We start from the raw sequence: 21,462 nt of genomic DNA, 5'->3' as shown, positions 1-21,462 counted from the left end.
CACACAGCCTTGCAAACTTCTGAGTCACAGTGAACTCATGTTGGACGGCATTTTAGGGTCACTGCAGTAAAAAAAAAGACAAGCTAAAGGAGAGAAGGGCAAATTTCCAAGTTTAAAGTTGCACGTTTATGAGAAAAATACACTTTTTTTTTATATAAAAATGACAAATTCATGAGAGAAAATGCAAAATCTAGTGAGAAACGTGTAAGTGTGCGAGAAAAAAGTCACATTTGCAAGAACACAACTCTTTTTTTTAATCATAGAAAGAAACACGTGTGTGGAAGAGCACATGCACCAGAGTGATGAGGTAATTCTGGGCTAAAATAACAAGTATTTCCTTATTGCTAAATCCAAATCCAACTGAAAGTAGAGTTTGATAAGATCTTCCACTGCAGGCGTAACGCAAAACAAGCAACAACTGTCTGGGTGTGCAAAGTTGGACGTGATTCCTATTTTGATAGAAAAAAAACCACACAAATTTTAGAGTTTTTTCTTGCACATTTCTGAGAATATCTGAGGTTTTTTCTTGTGAATATGCAACTTTAAAACGCCCTATCTATTAAAAAAAAGTGATTTGTTATGGCTTGAGCACAGAGCTAACACACCAAATATTTGGGGTTTTAAATATTAAAGCTGAAAATGAAATAACTCCAGATTGAACGGCTCAAAAGTAAGAAACTTAAAACATATGACAAAAATCTGACAAACATTATTGTTATTACTGAACCATGAAGAGGGGTACTGTAGGAGAACTGTAACTTCACACATCTGTATTTGCATAGATAAACAAACGATGACGTGTTGCTCAGATGTTCAGAGTTTTTCTCGATGTCCCACTCTTTTTTTTAATTTTTACATCCTGTGTAATAATAGCATGTGCTGAGTTAGTGAAGCAGCATGTGCAGTTTGAACAAGCCCAGCCTCTGTCATGTGATCATTTTCTTTTGCAATGTGAAGTAATGCGCTCCACTCTAACAACAACAGCATCAGCAGCAGTCAAACCATAAAATGTCCAAATAGGGTTTATACAGTAAAAAAAAAGAAAAGAAAGAAAGAAAGAAAGAAAGAAAGAAAGAAAGAAAGAAAGAAAGAAAGAAAGAAAGAAAGAAAAAAAAACATCAGGTAGGAAAAGGCAGCAGTTGTTTACAACCAAATGTGGTCGCACTGGCCTGGACGTGTTGTAATAAAAGACGAAGATCACAGATGGAGGGATGGGAGGGGGGTTTCCCACTGATGCAGGGGAAATGAGTGGTTCATTAACCTCCTCTTACAGTAACATCTGGGATCATCTTGTGGAGATTAAGGAAGAGAAAGAAACTATTTATCAGCGTGAAAGAGATGAAGACAGATGGAAAAACAAAGTCGAAGAGGCAAAACGGTGCTTATTTTTTCCTGTCTTCTGCAGAGACACACAGACACACACTCACTGAGACACATACACACACACACACACTGTTGAATGTTCAGTGAGAGGCAGGCAGAGGCACACACTGTTTAAACATGTGTGAGCAGTCAAGGGAAAGTACCCAGCTCAGAGAGGAGCGTTTGTATTTAGTGTTTTGTTGCCCTTGGCTCCTGCTTAGTGCAGGTCAGCACATTTCTCTATGCTGAAATCAACCCACTGTGGTGTGTGTGTGAGCGTGTGTGCCTGTGAGCCTGTGCATGTGTGTGTATGTGTGTGTGTGTGTGTGTGTGTGTGTGTCTCCAGTGAATCCCCAGGAAGTTATAAATGCTCTTACTCTCTCTCTCTCCCTCTCTCTCTGGCTGTCTTTCCTTCCCTTAGTGCTCGGAAAAGGAATGACAGGGTTTCATTGTGAACCAGTGGAGTCTCATACATTATCTACAGTAGGGCAGCGTTTATCCAGGCCCACTGTCGTCAAATGTAGATACAATCTGACACAATAAGTAAAGGGCTGAAGGCTGTAACGACGTGTTTTCTCTTGTGCAACAAGGTTTACGAGAGCCGCAGCGCGAGGAAGCTGGAGAGGGAGTATAAATAGTAACCAACCATCGCTAAGGTCTCATTTTATCAGTGGTGGAAGAAGAAGTGTTCGAAACCTTTGCTTAAAGCTGCACTAATCCACATTTTTATATTTACAGTAAGTCAAATGACTCAGAGTAATGGGAAAAGGATCAGGTCTCAGCTGTGTCTTCGCTTTACACAGTGTTTAAGCTCATTGTGGTAGTTTTATAACAACTTCTCATCAGAGGCACAAACTTTAAAGTGCTACTGATCAGCACCAAACAGACTAAAGTTGGCGCGTAGTGGAGGAACAGATGTGGAGCCAGATGAAGCCAGGAGATGGTTGAAAGCTTGCTAAAAGGAGAGAGAGTAGTTATTGGAGTTTGTTCTACTCATCAAGTCGTCATTTACTTAATTTAATTCAGCTCTAATTATGTAAATCTCACAAAACAGTTGTCACTGTGGCCAAAAAGTGTCAATCGTCAGCAGTGGCACATTGATTTTCCTGTCATTAATCTCCCCCTGATTCTCTTGAACTTTAAAATGTCATCATTAGGTGAAAACAGTAAAAAACTACAGGCAGATCTTTAAAGGAGACCTATTACGCCCCCTTTTCCACAAATTAAAATAGTTCCCAGGTGTCTTAAAGACAAGTCTGTGACATGCTTTGGTCAAAATACCCCAAGGATCAAACATCACAGCTCTTTTCATCCTCTCAAAACAGCCCTGTTCAGAACGACTGGTTTCAGTGCCTGTCCCTTTAAATGCCACTGCTTGTCCCGCCCCTTCTACCAGTACCAGGTAGGGGTGGGATATGCAAATTCAAATCCTAGTTACATCACTGGAAGACAACTGAGGGAACAGCTCGTGGATTTCAAACTAGGTAGCCTGAAAATTATAGATTTTTTTTGTCAATTCTCACATTTTGGTGTCCGGAAGGCAAACACCCAAATATATGTTAAAGAGCCTTAAAAAAGTGATATTTCCATAATATGGCCCCTTTAAGACTTTTCCAGAAGCTGCAATTCCATCTCTGATCACAGTGTGGGCTGCGACGGCAGAGTTGCTCTGTCTGTGTTTTTACTTGTTGCCTCCGCGGGCAGACAAGGAGTGAAACAGTAACAGTTAACAATGGTGCTTATATATAAGATTTTTCTTTTGTCTAGTGCGAACAAACTAGTTTTTCTCATTAAAATGCAAAATAGGCGGCCTTGCCCGTAGTTTTTGTTGGAATGAAATTCAATATTCAGTTAGAATTAAAGCAGAAGTAAGTGGTCCGGTCGTTTTCGCTAATGCTGCGTTCCAGGCAGGCTTTTGAAATCGTAAATTACAGCTTCAAGTCACAACTTACGACTTTGTAGCGTTCCAGGCAACCCACTCGTGTTTCTCCGACCTGTTTTACCTGTGAAAGTCACTATAACGGCCACTCGTAACTTCTGACCCGTGAACTCGTACCAGATCGAACTGGTACAACTTCACGGTCGGAAAAATACGAGTTTCCTTGAACGCACCATAACAGTCCTCGTCCCTACGTCGCCACATTCACGGCGTCCCTTGGCTGCACACACAGCCCTGCATGCCGTTCTCTCTCCTCATTGGATAAAAACTGTAGGATACGATAAATGTTTTCTCTTCGGCTCAGAGCAGAGCAGAGTGACTGACAGACCCGTGTTTCAGACCAAACACTCTATGTAAGTGATTGCTGTCGGAAGATATAACTATTTAAGACTTATATTAACACAAATATATCACTTACTTCTGCTTTAAAAATGTGATTTATTGTGCAATTCTTTTGCTGTTGCTCTTAAATGCTGCTCGGCCAAATAAAGAGGCCTCAAGTTGGAAATCTTTTCCTCTTCATGTTACAATAGGTAGATGTTTCCTCTGAGCTCAGGGATCTTTGGCTGAAAAGGCTCGATGGCCACTGCTGTTGACAAAACCTGTAGAAGACGACCCACTCCCCATGTAGACATGCAGGGGTGATGCTAATCTAATAAAAGTACTAGTTCTCAGGTGATCTACTCGAATGAAAACACAATTTTGAATATTGTATCCTTCGCCCAACACACAGGTCCTTAAAACTTAAAATGAACCAGTGACTCTACTGTGTATGTAAGATAAATGTAGTGGATTAACCATATTTCATTTTGAAGTGGATGTACAAAGACGTAAAAGGACTCCTCATCCAAATGACTCACTTTAGCACAATTTTAATGTTGCTCCAGATGCTGCAGCCAGTTCTTCCTGCAGGATTTTAAGTCAACTTGCACAAGTTTATTTTAACACAAAGCAGCTGGATGCCGAGTCACTCCGGAGGAGGAGTAGCTGAAATTGGTTTTCTCCGTCAGGGTCCTGAACAACAGACGTGCTGCGGTGGGCTGATGAACGGCACATTCAATGCATCGGGCCACAACTGCTGGGCCTGTGCAGACCTGCATAATCACCCTATTATATGAGTGCTTTATATATCTATAAAAAGCAATGCCAGTGTCAGAATTAACAGCAGAGTTAAGCTGACTGCTGCTGCAGGAGAAGGGAGGGCGAGCTGCTGTCGGCACACGCTGGGTTTTTATAGTTTTTGGTTGTTTTACTGTACTGTTGTTACAAGCAGCACTCGAGGAGGTTCATGTGTTATTGAAATATCTGGAACATGTATTTATTTATTTAATTTCCCAATGTCTTCTTTCTTTCTTTCTTTCTTTCTTTCTTTCTTTCTTTCTTTCTTTCTTTCTTTCTTTCTTTCTTTCTTTCTTTCTTTCTTTCCTGACAATCCATGGCGCTGACTCACGTCCCTGTTTTTGCTTCGTGCACCTACAGTGTTGCAGAGTTGGATCCGCTTCCAGTCTGCAGAGAGTTTGCAGCTTGGGCCACTAACATGCAGATGTGGCAGTAGCACACTTAATTGTTTTCAGATCTACTACCTCATACTGTGTGTGCACGTGTGTGTGTGTGTGGGTGGGTGGGTGTGTGTGAGTGTGTGTGGGTGTGTGTGACTCTATGTAATAGCACATATTGGATTTTTTTTGGACAGCCGTACTCTCCAGTGCAACATTTTTATCTTTAATGGCGTGTTTCCTGCTGACATAGAGAAACATGAAGGTTGAAGTAATAACCTTTATTTAAACGAGGGGAGATACAAAACCACATTGCATCTGCAGCCTGTTTTTAAACGTAACAATGTGTTACAGTCGGTTTAAATATACTCGCTGGCCAAATGTCCATATATTATACAGAGCAAACAACATTGAAAGATACAGTAAACAATGAATTGAACCTAAAATCTCTTCTTCAAACAGAAATATTTGGCCAAAGTGAGGCAGAATATGCTTTGATAATGTGTCATTGAGATTATAAACAGTGTAGTATAGTGACAAACTGTTTACAGCGCTGGCTTTGGATCGGGGGTAATATTTCATAATCATGTGGTCTTTTTGGGTTTGAAGAATCGTGTTGTTTGTGTGAAGAGACTGACTCTCTGTGGTTCAGGATTACCACATGCTAATGTTCTGCTTTTGGTAAAACATTCATTAAACTAACCAACAACAGATTTGCTTTAAAATATCAGTTGCAGTTATCAGTTTTTTGTTTTGTTTTTTTGTTTGTACCCAGTTTTTTTTTTTTTTTTTTGAGGGCACAACATGACCCGCTCCACTCCTGCCTCCTAAAGCTGATGAGACGTGAATGATGGATTTTATTTTTAGTCCGCTCACTCTTTTTGACTCTGTTTTGGTCTCAACTGTCTACCTGGAAAAAAAATCTTAGCTGTTCAATCTGACGTCAAGATAAGGAATTAGAAAACTTTATTCATCCCTCAGTTGGGACATTTACATAAAACGGCAGCTCAAGCACACAGGTATAAAAACTGAAAAAATATGTATAGAAACCTTGGCTATATACATTGTATGCATAACTTAAATAAGAGTGGGGGATTTAAATATTCAAAGTACTTCAATATTGCACATACAGCAATATTAGCTTGTTAAGTACATTGACTGAACAGTGCTACATTATGACATGCATTATTACATTACATTATGTTGTGGAAGCTGTTTTGTCGCTGGCCATGTAAGGTACAGAGTTTTAGTTTTACGTTGTGTTGATCCAACGTCTTGATTTTGATGTCAGTGTGACATCACATCAGACTCATCGCTGCAGCGTCTTCCTGACGCCACATTGCAGCCGTTGTTTGTTCATCCGATTCATCCGAAAAAGCAGCTTCGGGTTCAAATATGCGAATGTTGTCTCTCTGTCTTCCTCTATCTCCCTAAAACTGCTCTTCGAGGGTGTTGCTATAAATACGAGCGCCCTCTCAGTCAAACTGCCTGGTTAAATATTGGTTTGCTCTGCGCTGCCAAATCTTTCTCCTCACTTTGTTTTAGCACCGTGCCAGCTCTAGAGAGAGAGAGAGAGACAGAGAGAGAGAGAGGCTTTGAATTTGTTCATGCATTGACAGCACTGAGCTTAAGTGATGCATTCGTTTTAGATGTTGGTTGAGTGTTGCCCTGTGTGTGTGAAGAGGGAGAAACAGTGTGGGAAGCAGAATTCACTGTTTGACTGATCTTTAGCAAAGACATTCACATATGACACAAGAACAAACTCAGTCACTATTTTCAAGTGTGTCCAAGCAAATTTCCATTGGTAGAATTTGATGATATATTTAAAGGGATAGTTCAACATTTTGGCAAATTGGCCCATTGCCATAATCGCTATAGTCATAGCAGTAGGTTCGTTACCTTTAATTGTCGGTGCAAGCTATTTTTAGAACGGCGGAGCAGAGCCGCGAGCTGCTCAGAGCTACGCTACGGAGGCTCATGGGATTTCTTGGTTTCCCTCATCAAACTCATCAAATACACAATCCAACAACTCCACAACGCTCTGGTGGACAAGTTGTGACCTGCACATTCACCACGCTATGAGATAATAACACAACGTTACCAGACAGAGTTGTTTTCGAGGTAAATTCATTCAAAACTGCTGATGTGCGTTCCCGTCGAGGGCAATTTTTCGGCAAGCAGTCTCTGCATCCCATTAGCCTCCGTAGCGTAGCTCTGAGCAGCTCGCGGCTCTGCTCCGCCATTCTAAAAATAGCTTGCTTTGCACCGACAATTAAAGGTAACGAACCTACTCCTAAGACTATATGGATTATAGCAATGGGCCAATTTGCTAAAATGTTGCACTATCCCTTTGACATAGAATAATACATAATACAGTATTATTGAATGGCCCCATCACTAAACTTATGTATCGTGTCATGTGTGGGCTGTACAGTGAGAATAAAGGTTGAATTTAATTCATACAAACTGTCACAACGTTACTATTTATTACTACTGAAATTAGCTTGGACACACTTTATTGATCTCCCACCTTCTCCTCGGTCTGTGATCATGTGGTCTTGACCCTTGACCCTTTCCCCCATCGTCCTCCAGGGCCAGGCCAGAGAGGCGGCGGGCACAACCACCGGGGTCACCAAGGGACAAGGGGATCAAACTGTCGGCCAAGACCTCACCCCTCCTCTCCCAGACCTTCCTCTCCTTCCTCCTCCTCCTCCTCCTCCTCCACCTCCACCACCACCTCCTCTTCCTCATCTGCCCCCTCCTCTACCTGCTGCAGGACAAGGCCTGGATGCAGCAACAACAACAACAACAACAACAAGGGGAAAAGCAGGAAAAGGTGAGCGACTGGACAAGCTGCTGTTTTTATGACAATTTCTTAATAAAATGTTGCTTCACTAACGACGACGACGACCCTGCACCAGTTACATTACACACACTCTTATGTAATGGAAACACTTTCTCCTGTGCTGATGTGTTCTTCTACTCAACCTCAGTGTCTCTCTCTCTGTCTGTCTCACTCACTAACTGTGCTGTACGTATGTATTTATGGGGCTTTTTACCCCCACCCTCCATCTGTGCATGTCGGCATGCAGTGTGTGAGTGTGTGTGAGTGTGTGTGTGTGCACCCAGTTAAGCCCAGTTGAACAAGACGTGGCATGTTGGCACATCTGAGCTCTTCTACTAAGCTTAAAGAATGCTGCCCTAAGGCTGCGTGTGTGTGTGTGTGTGTGTGTGTGTGAGAGAGAGTGATCTGCGTTGTAGTATGTGAGTTGAAGATGGACATGAAAACAGGTTCAGGGTCGATCATCGTAACTCTTTAGGATCTGTCTCTGTCAAGTTAAAGCTGAATAAAAACTGTTGAGATTTGAACTCAAAGTCGTGCATCTCGATATTTTCATGTTAACTTTTTTATTCCATGGGTTTAAGTGTTTATTTTTTTGTTGTTGTTAACGGGCAGAAAGAAATCTCAGTTGCATCTCAAACACTGGGAAAATAAATCAAGTCTCTAAGTATCAGTGATTCGTACTCAGAAATGAAAAAGGCTAAAATGAAACAAACATGATAATGACAGAAGTCTTAATCAGTTCAAGGCAAGGTCTTTATTTATATAGCACATTTCATACCAAGGCAATGTCAATAAAGACAAAAAGCATAAAAAGAAAAAACACAGTTAAAAGCAGGAGCAAAGAGGGAATAAAAAAGTAAAAGAAAAGAACATAGATAAAGTTTAAAGTTATTAAAAAGAGCTCAGCTATAAGCACAGGAAAAGAGAAATGTTTTTAACCTGGATTTAAAGGTGCTCACAGTTGGAGCTGATCTCAGTTCTGCTGGTAGTTTGTTCCAGTTGTGTGCAGCATAACAGCTAAATGCTGCTTCACCATGTCAAGTTCAGTTCAATTCAAAAGGCGAAATCATAACACACATTATCTGAAAGCACTTTAAACTGTGAGGTTGTTATTCATTATAACTTGTATGTAGACAAATCTGTAAGTAACATTATCATAATTTTTCTGTCAAAGTGGGACAATAAACCGTGACAGTTATGAGGCAAATCAAAATAGTCTCATTTATGTATTGATATCATAGGACCCCACAGTGCAGCATGTGGTTTGAGGCGGGGTCGGCAGCCCACTCTGTTATTGTCTTGGCCCTGCGCCTCTGTCTGTAACACAATACCCAGCTATCTCACTACCTCATGGTCACACCGCATAGCTGTCACCAGCATAGAAAATACACACAAACACATTCAGTATGTAGAAACAACATAAAACACGAATGCAGGAAAGCGCAAACACACACACACACATACACAGTACCTCATTTGTTAAGTCGTACAGCAGCGAAGTCACAGATACAACATGAGAGATATTTATTATCTCTGTCATCAGCGTGTCGTGTCATGTGCACAGACACACACACACACACACTGCTGCGCTGAAGAAAGAGTGTGTGCCCAGTTCTGTGTGTGTGTGTGTGTGTGTGTGGGTGGCGGTTCAGATTGGCATTTTTGATCCTGTCACAGTTGCTGCCCAACTGTCACGATGCAAGGCGATGAAGTGTGTGTTTGTGTGTGTAGTGACAATATTAACAACAATAAACTTTATTTATATAACGCTTTTCTTAACAATTATTCACCTCCTTCTCCGTCTCCTCACATCCTCCTCTCCCCTGCTGCTTGTCTCTACATGATGTGGTTTCATGTCTAAATCGATACCTGGAGGTCTCCTGCTCACACACACACACGCCCATCTATTAAAGGGATAGTTCAAGATTTTGGTAAGTTAGCCCATTGCCATAATCCCTATAGTTTTAGGAGTAGGTTCGTTACCTTTAATTGTCGGTGTAAGCTATTTTTAGATCGGCGGAGCAGAGCTGCGAGCTGCTCAGAGCTGTGGAGAGTTGTTTTAGAGGTAAATTCATGTAAAACCGCTGCTGCGCGTTCCTGTCAGAGGCAGTTTTCCAGCAAGCAGTCTCTGTATTTACCTCTAAAACAACTCTGTCTGGTAACGTTGTGTTATTATCTCATAGCGTGGTGAATGTGCAGGTCACAACTTGTCCACCAGAGCGTTGTGGAGTTGTTGGATTGTGTATTTGATGAGTTTGATGAGGGAAACCAAGAAATCCCATGAGCCTCCGTAGCGTAGCTCTGAGCAGCTCGCGGCTCTGCTCCGCCGTTCTAAAAACAGCTTGCACCGACAATTAAAGGTAACGAACCTACTGCTATGACTATAGCGATTATGGCAATGGGCCAATTTGTCAAAAATGTTGAACTATCCCTTTAAGCATTCCCACCGTTTCAACTCACTTTTTATCTAATGACATGGATCTAATAGCAGTGGAGCCGTCCTAACCTGCCTCTTCACCAGAGGCGGAGAAAATTACATGTAATGTCATGGTAGTTATCAAAGTACAGAGCAGATGGATTGTGTGTGTGTGTGTGTGTGTGTGTGTGTGTGTGTGTGTGTGTGTGTGTGTGTGTGTGTGCGTGTGTGTGTGTGTGTGTGTGTGTTTTCAGGTTACGTGGAGGATGGATGACTTTTTAAGAGGTCATGATGATCATACTGTACAAATATCTTCTCCAGTCAGGCTGTGGTGGGACTGGAGGACAGAAAGCAGATTTTAGGGAAGTTGAATCCCAGGTGTGGAGCGGTGTCGTGTCGTGTCGTCCTGAATGAGTTGTACAGTCGGTGCTGTAGCAGCTTTGGCAGCGCAGCCACAACAGAGTTTCTGTCCAGATGGGAAACCAGAGTGGACACAGTTCATTCCCGTGGTGGGAGAGTTGTGGGCAAGACTTTTGTCCAAGCTGCTCAGTTAGTCACGGTCTCAGTGTGTAGAGCTGGAGATCACCAAGTTATTACGTGAAGAGAAGTATGAAATGGTTCAAATAAGGGCTGCACAACGAATAAATCGTGATGTATTCAAACTCGGGCAAAAACGGCCCAGCAGAGGGTGTGAAAATTACATAGAAGACAGAGGAGGCATAATATTGTTGAAATTGCACATATTTTTATCAAGAAATTTCAGGTTGTTCATAGTATGTTTTGTAAAAGGATAGCTCATTAACTGTAAACATTTTAATAATGTACTAAAACAAAGGTTATCATGCTATTATTTGACTGGTCCCGTCCGGCCCACTTGAGATCAAGTTGCGCTGTTTGTGGCCCCTGAACTAAAATGGGTTTGTCACCTCTGCTGCTCTATAGGGAAATAATATTTCAATTTCAGGAGCTGCTGTTTGTTGTGCATCAAATCAAATCATACAAACCTAAGACATAAATGGACATGTTTGTTTGGCCCAAGACCAAGAAAAAATTGACAAATATTTGTAGACGAATGGGAAAAAAAAGAGAAGAGATCAATATATCATTGTAAATAGTAGCAAAGGCTGAATTACAGATCAGTTTTGAAAAGATAGAAACTATCCATGCAAATTAAATTTTTCAAAGAGACAGAGTGATACCAAGGTGAATGATCAACGAGCTCTTTTTGTTATGAACAAAGTGCATGGCTGGTTGATGCACTGGATCTTCCTCAGCTTGAAAAAAAAATGTCACTGTGGGATTTTGATTTTTGTGTAAGAACTTTGCCGATCGTCTCAGTTTTAAAACTTTGTGTTAGTGCAATTGTGTCGAAAGAGCTTATAAAAAATAAATAAATAATAAATGATGTTGACAAATTGCAACCGTAATAACGATTATTATATTGTATTGTACTTCGCCACTTGAGGTTTTGTTGACAGGCCTCATTTCAGTTCCTCCAGGCCGTTAACTTTCCACCAGTCGATGTGTTAAAGCGAAGCCTCGGATGCTCGGATGTTGTAGCGCAGTTTTCTGAGCTTTACCGGAGCGCGTGAAGCTGTGAAGTGTGTTTAACGGTCTGTTTGACACTCTGCTCGTCTTTCAGTGACGATAGAGAGGGTGGCGCTGAGACGAGTGACGCACAAGTCTGAGGACGCCGGTGAATATGTGTTCGAGGTGAGCACAGAGGAAACTGACACACACACATCGATGTCTGCTCGTATTTCCAGATGTTTTTTGTTCATGTTTGTACCTCACCCCCCATCCTCCTCTCCTCCTCCTCTCTCCTCCAGGTGAGCTGGTCAGATGGTTTTGTTTTAAACGTTGTCCGAACTCAGCAGGAGGTGACAGAGCTTTTGACCCAGGTCAGGATCGCTGAATGTCTCATTTTCAGTACATGATTGTTAACTGTCGTCATAGAGATGCATTGACGCTGTGTATTTAGTTAGTTGTCTCACTTGCGGGACCTTTCTCTTTAAGCTGTCACAGGCGTTTCCCGACGAAGGAGTGGAGAAGTTCCTCCCTCAGTCCACAGATCTGGACCCCAGGTCAGTTTCCTCAGCTCCACCTGTTTGTTTGTTCATTGTGTCTTTGTCTTTGTGGTCGGCAACAAAGGATGAAACCCAGCAGGGAGGGGAAGTACATCAAGACGCAGCTCTGCTTATGCATCCCTGACCAAAATATCTCATCAACTACTGGATGGAGTTCAATGAAATTTCATGCAGACATTTAGATATTAAATTAAATATTTTCTCCAGGTCATTCGTGACTTTGCGTGAAGTCAAATGATTTTTGTGAACTGTGGTGGACCGTATTGTTTTATATCTCACAGGATGAATTAGCCTATAGTGCCTTTGATCATATATTAACACCTTTATCTCCTCTGTTAGTGCCAGACAAAAAGACATTCCCATCAGTCTTGGCTGTCTTGGCCTTTGAGTTGTAGCCCCAATTAGCAATTGTTAGCACGCCAACATGGATGAGCTAAAATGTGAACATGGGAAGATAACATAAGGAGTTTTTCCTGTTTAGCATCAAGAGGTTTTCACTACTGTAGGTGAAGGGACAGTCTTAGCATGACAACACTCCCCGTCCCTGTAGGCCTATGTACAGCCTTTTTTTTTTTTACGTTTATTTAATCTTAAGAATCATTGAAAGAAAGCCCTCATTTTCAATGATGTTGAGAGAACAAGACAGATATGTACAGCACAATACCGTATAGATAGATAGATAGATAGATAGATAGATAGATAGATAGATAGATAGATAGATAGATAGATAGATAGATAGATAGATAGATAGATAGATAGATAGATAGATAGATAGATAGATAGATAGATAGATAGATAGATAAGCTTTATTGTCTGTCACGAGTGACAGAAATTCATCTTTGACAGGCTCAATAAAAACACTAAGAAACAAACAGACATTAAAAACAACAATGTTGTGCAATCATTCTAAAAAGAGGAGGGGGGGGGCTGTTAAAAGCAGCAGAATGTTCATTTCTTATTGTTCAGGATGGTTATTGCAGAGGGGATGAAGGATTTTTTGTAGATGTTTTTCCTGGCCAGTGGGACCTTATGGCGTTTGCCTGATGGCAGCAGCTGGAAGCAGTGGTGAAGGGGGTGGGAGGAGTCTTCTGTGATCAGGGTGGCCTTCCTGATCACAGACCGGCTATACAGTTCTGAGAGGGGGGTTTGTGGTGCTCCAATGATTTTGCTGGCCTGGTTAACTGTGCGGGAAAGTTTGATCTTGTGTTTGGATGAGAGGAGGCTGTACCAGGAAGAGATAAGACATACATACAATACAATACAGCATCTGTGAACAGCTGTTTCAAAGTTTCAAGAGGCTTAGTGTCATATAGATGGTAAAAACAAAGCAATTTGAAGCCATGTAATGAATGAATGAATGAAATTCTTATTTTCCATGTCAACCTGAACACAACTATCAACAAAAGTAAAAAAAAAAAAAAATCTATTAAGAATAAATACATTTTAAAAAAGCTAAGACTATAGCGTGCAGGAGAAATGAGGTAACCTGAGTGAGAAGCGAGATAAACTGAGTATATCACTAACCTTAAAACATAAACTGAATAAACAGAAATGTGCACCTGCTATTCTTGAATGATGAAATGTTTGTATTGTTAATTTCTGAAGGGACAACCTGGTAAAATTAAGGTTAAATTAATAAAACCTGAGTGTATTGTAGTAACTTGTAGCCTACTATTAGTTATCTGGTGAGCATGACTGATACTGAATTCATCTACAGTCTCTCATCTACCGCAAACACTGTTGTCAAGGTAACAAGGCATCCTATAATGATGCTACTCGGATGTGATGTGGAGTCAAAGTCACAGCGTCCGTCTTTTCTCCCCCCCCCCCCTCCCCTCCCCCCAGGAGTCTGACAGCGCTGCCCGGCCACGTCCTCCAGCACCACAGCGTCCAGCTGTTCTTCACCTCCACCAGGCCTCTCTCACCCAACTGTCCTCCCTCGTTCCCTCCTTCCTCCTCCTCCTCCTCCCTGCCTCCCTTACCCTCCTCCCCTCCCACAGCTCCCGTAGCCCCGACCTGTCCGTTCACCTCTTCTTCCTCCTCCTCCTCCTCCTCCTCCTCCAGCTCAAGTAAGTCCATTATTGGAGTTTCATTTGCTTTAGAAAAACAACATGTAGCTGGAATCGTCAGATAGATGTGAAGCGCTGATATTGTGAGAGAGTGAGGCAGCAAAGTCTTTAAGGTCAAGGGATATAAAAGATGAGATCTCTATTCTTAGATGCAGCGAGAGAGAGAGGAGATAAAAGAGTTCATGTCATGTCTGGGCTCTGGGGTTTGGACAGGAGAGAGTTTTTAAAAAAAAAAAAGAAAAGAAAAAAGAAAAAGAAAAAGAAAAGGCAGTGGAAAGGACAAGGCCGTGATTCTGGATCGTGGTTGGTGGCGGTGACGAGGTGAGAGAGGTGAGGCTGCAGGCAGGATTTTCAGTTTGTGTTTTGGAGGTGTTGGAAGCAGCGGACGAGGTCTATTTTAGTCTGGTGTGGGAATTCAGCGTGGCATGTTTGTGTTGGGAAGCCTAGAGTGTGGTGACCTCATGTTGATGTGTGCGTGTGTGTGAGGATGTGTGTGTGTTTGTGCGTGTGTGTGTGTGTGTGTACTCAGTTCTGTGAGTGTGACTTCATCCCAGAGAGTATTTATAGTTGGCGGTGCAGTGTGTTTCTCTGTGTGCTTGTACATTTAGTATCTGTTTATACCTCTTTGTGTGTTTATGTGTGTGTGTGTGTGTGTGTGTGTGTGTACGCGCGAGCCAGACTCACTGGAGACCCCGGGGTAGCAGGGATAACATGAATGTGTCTATAACTTTGCTGTAATGCGCAGCCACAGACACACGGAGCTGGGCCCTGCGCCACCACAGTCTAATCACAGTCCATCTTTCATGAGCTGGATATTAGCGCCGTAATGTCACAGCGTTGGATCGTCGTGGCTCACCGGCGTTTTTGGTTAATGGCTTCATTTCAATAAACACTCAGTCAGCAGTCACTTCTGTCAGACAGGAACAAAATGAAGCGTAGGTTTTGGAATAATAATAACAATACTGATCTAAAAGTGTTTATTTGCATTTGTCTATATTTGCATTTGGCTTCACAGGCTGGTTAAAACTCTTGGTTGACGTAGTGACTTTAAAGCTTGTAATAAGAACCGATTTATAACATTATAATTCACCAAACATACACACACTGGACACTTAGGTAGTTTATAGTAACAATTTCACAGTGGGGGGAGGGAGGTTGGTCTCCAGACACGAGATCTCACAGAAAACTCACGAGATCAAACGTGATTTTAGATGAAAATCAAATACCTGTGGAGGATGATAAATGTCATAACACTATACTGTAGTAGCTGTTCTGGCGTGCGCTCCATGGATCTATTTTAAGAACATATAATATAATATAATAGGCCTAATAATAACTTACATTCATATAATACATGGTGCACACTTTTTAACAGCGAAAAATGAAAAAAAGAGGACTAGGATACGGTGGTAACTTTCACTTAAACGATGTAGAGGTGTGGCCTTAACACATTGCAACGCGTACTGGATGTGAGTACGTAACATCCAGTTGTTGTCGCTCACCTGTTCTGCTTGCTCTCGGATTTCCGTCGGAGGTATGCAGCCCGATCTGATATCATTACGATTCAGGATCGGGGAGGCTCCAGCTTGATCGGGACCAGTAGGAAAATCATACACAGGATTATTTTAGCGACATGCAGCCAACCTTAGTGGTGTCATTATCCACCATCCCTCATCAGAGTTTGGACTTTAGTGAGTGCAAGTGTCTCTAAAGCTGTATTTATCTTTATTAACCATTTGAAAAAAAGATAACAGGAGAACTGATACCCTGAATATGAAAGCTGACAATGACTTGTTGCAGTGTCACAGAATTATAGGCCTTATATAACCTACACAAATACTGATTCTGGACTGAGAATAGCTGCTGCTGACTTTCCAGCTGCTTAGGACAAATATTTGGACTCTTTTTCTTTTTGCTAAATGAGTCAAGATAAACTTGGAACAGAGAAAGAGAAGAGGAGAAAAACTGACACCGTTGCACAAGTGTGACCTTTTGATTCAACCACGATTTACTCTCTCATCTAAAAAAAAAACATTTATTTTATGAAAACACAACATTTCGGCCTCCGGAGTTAAATCAAATCATCATCACGTTAATATCACAGTTTCCACAGCAGCAGCAGCAGACGACGGCCGCTCCTCCTCCCCCCGGTGCAGCATCGCTCACACTGATTAAAGAGGAGCCTGCGTCCGGTTTACAACTCACACTGCACCGGATTCGTCTGTGGTTGTTTGGGCTTATAGAGGCGTCCGGGACGATGGTGGTCAAAGATGTTTACAAGCGTCTGATTTCCACCGGAGGAGTGAACATCACTCATTCGGTATGTTGCTGATGGTCGTGTTGTGTTGTGTTGTGTAGCTACAGCGCCGTCTGACACATCGCTCCCTTAGGCGCTGGACTGGGTTGAGATGTGCGGACTGTGATGATTCACTATCACTTTCACACTGGATACCAGCAGCAGCAGCAGCAGCAGCAGCAGCAGCAGCAGCAGCAGCAGCAGCAGCCTTCGTGCGTGCGTGCGTTCGCTCTGTGGAAACATCTGCATTTCATCCGAGGACTCACAGTGTCGTCGTTGTTGTTTGGTCGATGAGAGACTGTGTTGTTCTAATGATGCTGATGCTTTTGTTGTTTTTCCTCTCAGATCTCGGCTGCATGCTTCAGTACAGAGGAGCAAACAGGTGAGATTGTTTACTCTGTCCATCCTCTGTCCTCCTCCTCTGGAGATGCACCGATCCCATACCTGGATCAGATATCGGCTCTGATATTGACTAATTAGCTCTGATCCTGTCATTTCTTTTTTATTAATATCATACACAACAATACAGTTACAGCGATCTAGTGTTATTTATTTATTTTTGCTGCTAATCTACACTTTATTATGTGTTAATAAATAATATTAAGTACATTTATATCTGTGTTAATTTGTTACCTTTTTTTTTAACAAGGCTAGATGTTTATGTAAAGGTATACGGTGCATTCATTCAACAGTAGTATCGGATCGGTATTGGATTGGATTGGATTGTACTTTATTGTCCCAAAGAGAAATTTGTTTTGGGCTCTGAGCCACTGCATACACAAAACAATACATACGAGACATTCATACAAAGTACTTTCACACATTTAACACACATTCAAAAAAGTGAAGGGTGCTTCCCATCAAACCAGCAGCTCTTAAGTTAAAGTGCTATGTGCGCAGTGGTTCGATACGGAGAAAAACTAAACCAATAGAATAAAACCAATGGTACATAAATAAACTAGAGTGCTACATTCACAATGTTTGCATATAAAAATAATAAAACTATAAAACATAATAAAACAATAAAACTATACAAAAAAGGTATCAGCCGATACGCTCAGCCCAGATATCGGTATCGGATTGGATCGGAAAAAACTGGATCGGTGCATCTCTAACCTCCCCCTCCTCCTCCTCCTCCCCCTCCTCCTCCTCCTCCTCCTCCTCCTCTCCCCCTCCTCCTCCTCCTCCTCCTCCTCCTCTGACGGTGTCTCCTCTCCCAGGGCGGTGTACCGAGTGGCCAGCATCCAGCCCGTCGTCAGCACCCACAGCTCCGTCTTGACCCGCTCCGCTCCTCACCTCTCGGCGTTCCCTCCTCCCCTCCCTCCGCCTCCTCTCCCTCCTCAGCCCTCCCCGCAGCTCTGCTCCCTCCCTCCGGCGCTGCCGTCCCCCCTGGCGGGCGGGGGCGACGGCTCCTCCCCGCTGCATCCCCAGTCGCACGCGTACTCCCAGCAGCACCACCCTCACCTGCAACCCAGCGGCCAGTCCGGCGGCGCACAGCAGCCTCCTCACCTGTCCAATTCCCAGCCGGCGTCCCACTCCCACTCTCTGTCCCTCTCCTACTCCCAGTCGTCCCGCTCCCAGTCCCACAGTCAGTCCCCGTCGTCGTCTCAGTCTCAGCCCAACACCCCGGAGCAGAACGGCATCCTGGACTGGCTCCGTAAGCTTCGGCTCCATAAGTACTACCCCGTCTTCAAGCAGCTCACCATGGAGGAGGTGGGTCATTACTGTAGTTTATATAGGACATGTAAAGGGATAGGTCAACATTTTTTGGCAAATTGGCCCATTGCCATAATCCCTATAGTCATAGCAGTAGGTTCGTTACCTTTAATTGTCGGTGAAAGCTATTTTTAGAACGGCGGAGCAGAGCTGCGAGCTGCTCAGAGCTACGCTACGGAGGCTCATGGGATTTCTTGGTTTCCCTCATCAAACTCATCAAATACACAACCCAACAACTCCAAAACGCTCTGGTGGACAAGTTGTGACCTGCACATTCACCACGCTATGAGATAATAACAGAACATTACGAGACGGAGATGTTTTCGAGGCAAATGCAGAGACTGTTTGCTGAAAAACTGCCTGGACTGGATTGTCTATTTGATGAGTTTGATGAGGGAAAACCAAGAAATCCCACTAGCTCTGAGCAGCTCGCAGCTCTGCTCCGCCTAAAAATAGCTTGCACCAACGATTAAAGGTAACTAACCTACTGCTATGACTATAGGGATTATGGCAATGGGCCAATTTGCCAAAATGTTGAACTATCCCTTTAGCAGAAAACAACAAATTCCCTCTCTTTAATGTTTCTATATGTTCTGATTGTGTGTTTTCCTGTACAACCTCCAGTTTTTAGGGTTGACAGAGGAGGACCTCAACAAATACGACTTGACCCAAGGAGCGAAGAAGAAACTCAAGACCCAACTCGAGCTACAAAAGTCAGTGGACAAACCTACAACAATCACAAATCACAACTTTTTTTCTGCCTCTATGTTGTCCTGTCCTCAGTGGATCGCCTCTGCTCACTATGTTTTTATCCCTTGTGTGCAACAACTCCACCGAGGCCAAAACACGTTTGGTTGTGACCTCAAAAGCTGAAGTGTCATCCTGTTAGACTCTCCATGTATGTGTCCCTTTGAAGCTTGTTTCCCAAAACTGGATCACTGTGCTTCCTCTCACATTCTCACGTGCTCGGAAACCTCCAGAGCATCTGGAGAAAATCACAAGAGCAGATTTTGAACTAGAGGGGGGGAAAAAAGCTCAGATATTGCTCCTAAAAGAATCATTCTGTCCTTACAAACTTTATCAATGTGCACGCTCAGATCTGGACCAGCAGATAGATTATAGTGGGATTTCAATTTTCCTTCCTTGCATAGTTGTGAGTGAATTAAAATCTCATAATTTTAGGTGTCTGTGAGCAAGATACGTCTACATGCGGAGTGAGGTATAAATTACAATTTTGATTTTATTCCCACCTGTAAAAACATTAATATAAGTGATTGATCTATGTGTGTTAGTGTGTGTCAGTGCAGCTGCTGCCTTCACAATGAATATAGAGCAGGAACGGTCTGTATGTCGTCAATGGTTAACCTGCTGTCGGTGGTCCGGAGAGATAAGATGTACTTAGCAGGAGATAACAGACAGAAATAACATGCAAAACCACAAAAACACCGAGGTGCAAGCAAATGCACCTTCATGCTCCTTCGCCCTTAATTACACAAACACACACACACACACACACACACCTGCATTCCTCACATGTGAACCTGCTGTTCCTATCTTGTAATCATGTTTCCATCCGCATTATCAACAGGTTTCCATCAGGCAGGTGACAGAGTGTGTATGTGTGTGTGTATGTGTGTGTGTGTGTGTGTGTGTGTGTGTGTGTGTGTGTGTGTGTGTGCATGCTTAAACAAGACATGAATATGGAAAGTTCCTACAGAGGTTTTCCATGCGACGTGTTTGCAGATGTGTTTGTGGAGCAGCAGCTGGGATGCTGAGGAGCCTGTTGAGTGGACAGTGTCTCCCCCTGCTGGTCGTTAAAAGGACATTTTCATTAAAAAATAAATAAAAAGGAATAGTTCACTAAAAAAAAAATGAAATTCAGTCATTATTGACTCACCCTCATGCTGATGAATACTCCGGAGTAGTTTTTTATTCCTCAAAGTGCATCTGGAGACCCGAGACCCATGAGTCAATAATGTCCGACACAAATACGGCTATAAAACTACACAAAAACCTTGTAATCTTCCTCCTTACTGCTCGTCCGCTGCAATCCAAACGTCCTGAAGGGATATAGTCCAGAGTTTACTCGAAACAACATCATTTAGGACATTTTTACAGCCTAAACAGTCCTGTATTGCACTCTGACGTTCACGCGCCCCAGGCAAATTCAATACAGGACTCCTTGACTGAATTTCAATTTTTGGTGAACTATTCCTTTAACAAATCAAGCTTCTAAAAACATTTTTAGATATATTTAGAAATATAAAAATGTCTTTTTTTGTACTGTTTAATAAGCCTCTTTGTGTCTCTAGCAGGGAGATGAAGATGGAGAAGCGATCCTGCAGCGGCATCGCCAGGGTGACGCCTTCTAGTCACATGGGACCCTCAGCACACACAACCTCCACTGCAGGTAAGGGTTAACTTTAGTGTTAGTTTTCATTTTAATTATGTTTTTCATTCATTACATTGACATTTTTCTCATTTTAAGCAAGATTTTATTTTAAAAAGTAAAAATAAATGATATGAAACATGCGTATACATCCCTTTATACACACAAATGCACATATATATATAAACATTATTCACCATTAGCAGATGCACAGTGTGAAACTGTTGGATGGTTACGATGATGATGTGCTGAAATGTGTTTCAGGAGAGCTGCGGGTGGAGGTGGACGCGGCGTCGCACCATCACCCCGTCTCCACAGACAGCAGCTCCTCCTCGGGCTACTCCAGCTCCTCCTGCTCCCCTCGGACGCCGCTGTGCTGCGACTCCACCTTCAACAGGAGCAGAGACGTTCACAGGCGTAAGTGTCTAAACTGGACCGAGTGAAAACCTGAGAACGACAAAGGAGGGCGTTTAAAGTGCAGTTTAAATCGCTTTTGTCCAACAAAACTCAAACATTTATCAGAAAACAACATCCCATCCCCAGGAATTTAACTTAGAGCGCTTGTCTTTAGTCGCCCCAGTATATTCACAAATGCACAGCTCTGTTTTTTAAAGGGAAACTATGCAAGTCCGGTCGCTTTCCCACCGTTCTGCTAACCCTCCTCCCGGCCATGTGCATTTGTTTTTGCATTTGTAACAAAGCCAGCGCGAAATCAATCAATAGAACGGTAGCCTACTTAACATATATATCATATACTGTTACTATATTATGACATGTACATTTGTGTAGTTTAATCTGTCATAAACAAGAGGTCACAGGGCGCGTTTGTGGCACTGATCTTGCAAAA

The 21,462-nt window shown here is 42.6% G+C and overlaps 1 protein-coding gene across 1 annotated transcript in view; it reads left to right on the top strand.

The window, feature by feature from the left end:
• zcchc14 (zinc finger, CCHC domain containing 14) overlaps positions 1-21,462 on the top strand; it is a 35,177-nt gene that overhangs the window by 5,832 nt on the left and 7,883 nt on the right. Inside the window, exons 4-13 of the mRNA XM_085779902.1 lie at positions 7,390-7,633; positions 11,701-11,771; positions 11,888-11,959; positions 12,075-12,142; positions 13,991-14,214; positions 16,856-16,892; positions 17,731-18,223; positions 18,851-18,939; positions 20,539-20,636; positions 20,880-21,032. Coding sequence (XP_085636028.1) covers positions 7,390-7,633; positions 11,701-11,771; positions 11,888-11,959; positions 12,075-12,142; positions 13,991-14,214; positions 16,856-16,892; positions 17,731-18,223; positions 18,851-18,939; positions 20,539-20,636; positions 20,880-21,032 — 1,549 coding nt within the window. The remainder of the gene's footprint in view (positions 1-7,389; positions 7,634-11,700; positions 11,772-11,887; positions 11,960-12,074; positions 12,143-13,990; positions 14,215-16,855; positions 16,893-17,730; positions 18,224-18,850; positions 18,940-20,538; positions 20,637-20,879; positions 21,033-21,462) is intronic.

This window comes from Trachurus japonicus, chromosome 6, assembly GCF_045865225.1.
Source record: "Trachurus japonicus isolate A0001 chromosome 6, Traja_1.0".
Lineage (NCBI taxonomy): Eukaryota > Metazoa > Chordata > Actinopteri > Carangiformes > Carangidae > Trachurus > Trachurus japonicus.
The sequence above is the reverse complement of the archived record's forward strand: the minus strand, read 5'-3'. Positions and strand labels throughout refer to the sequence as shown.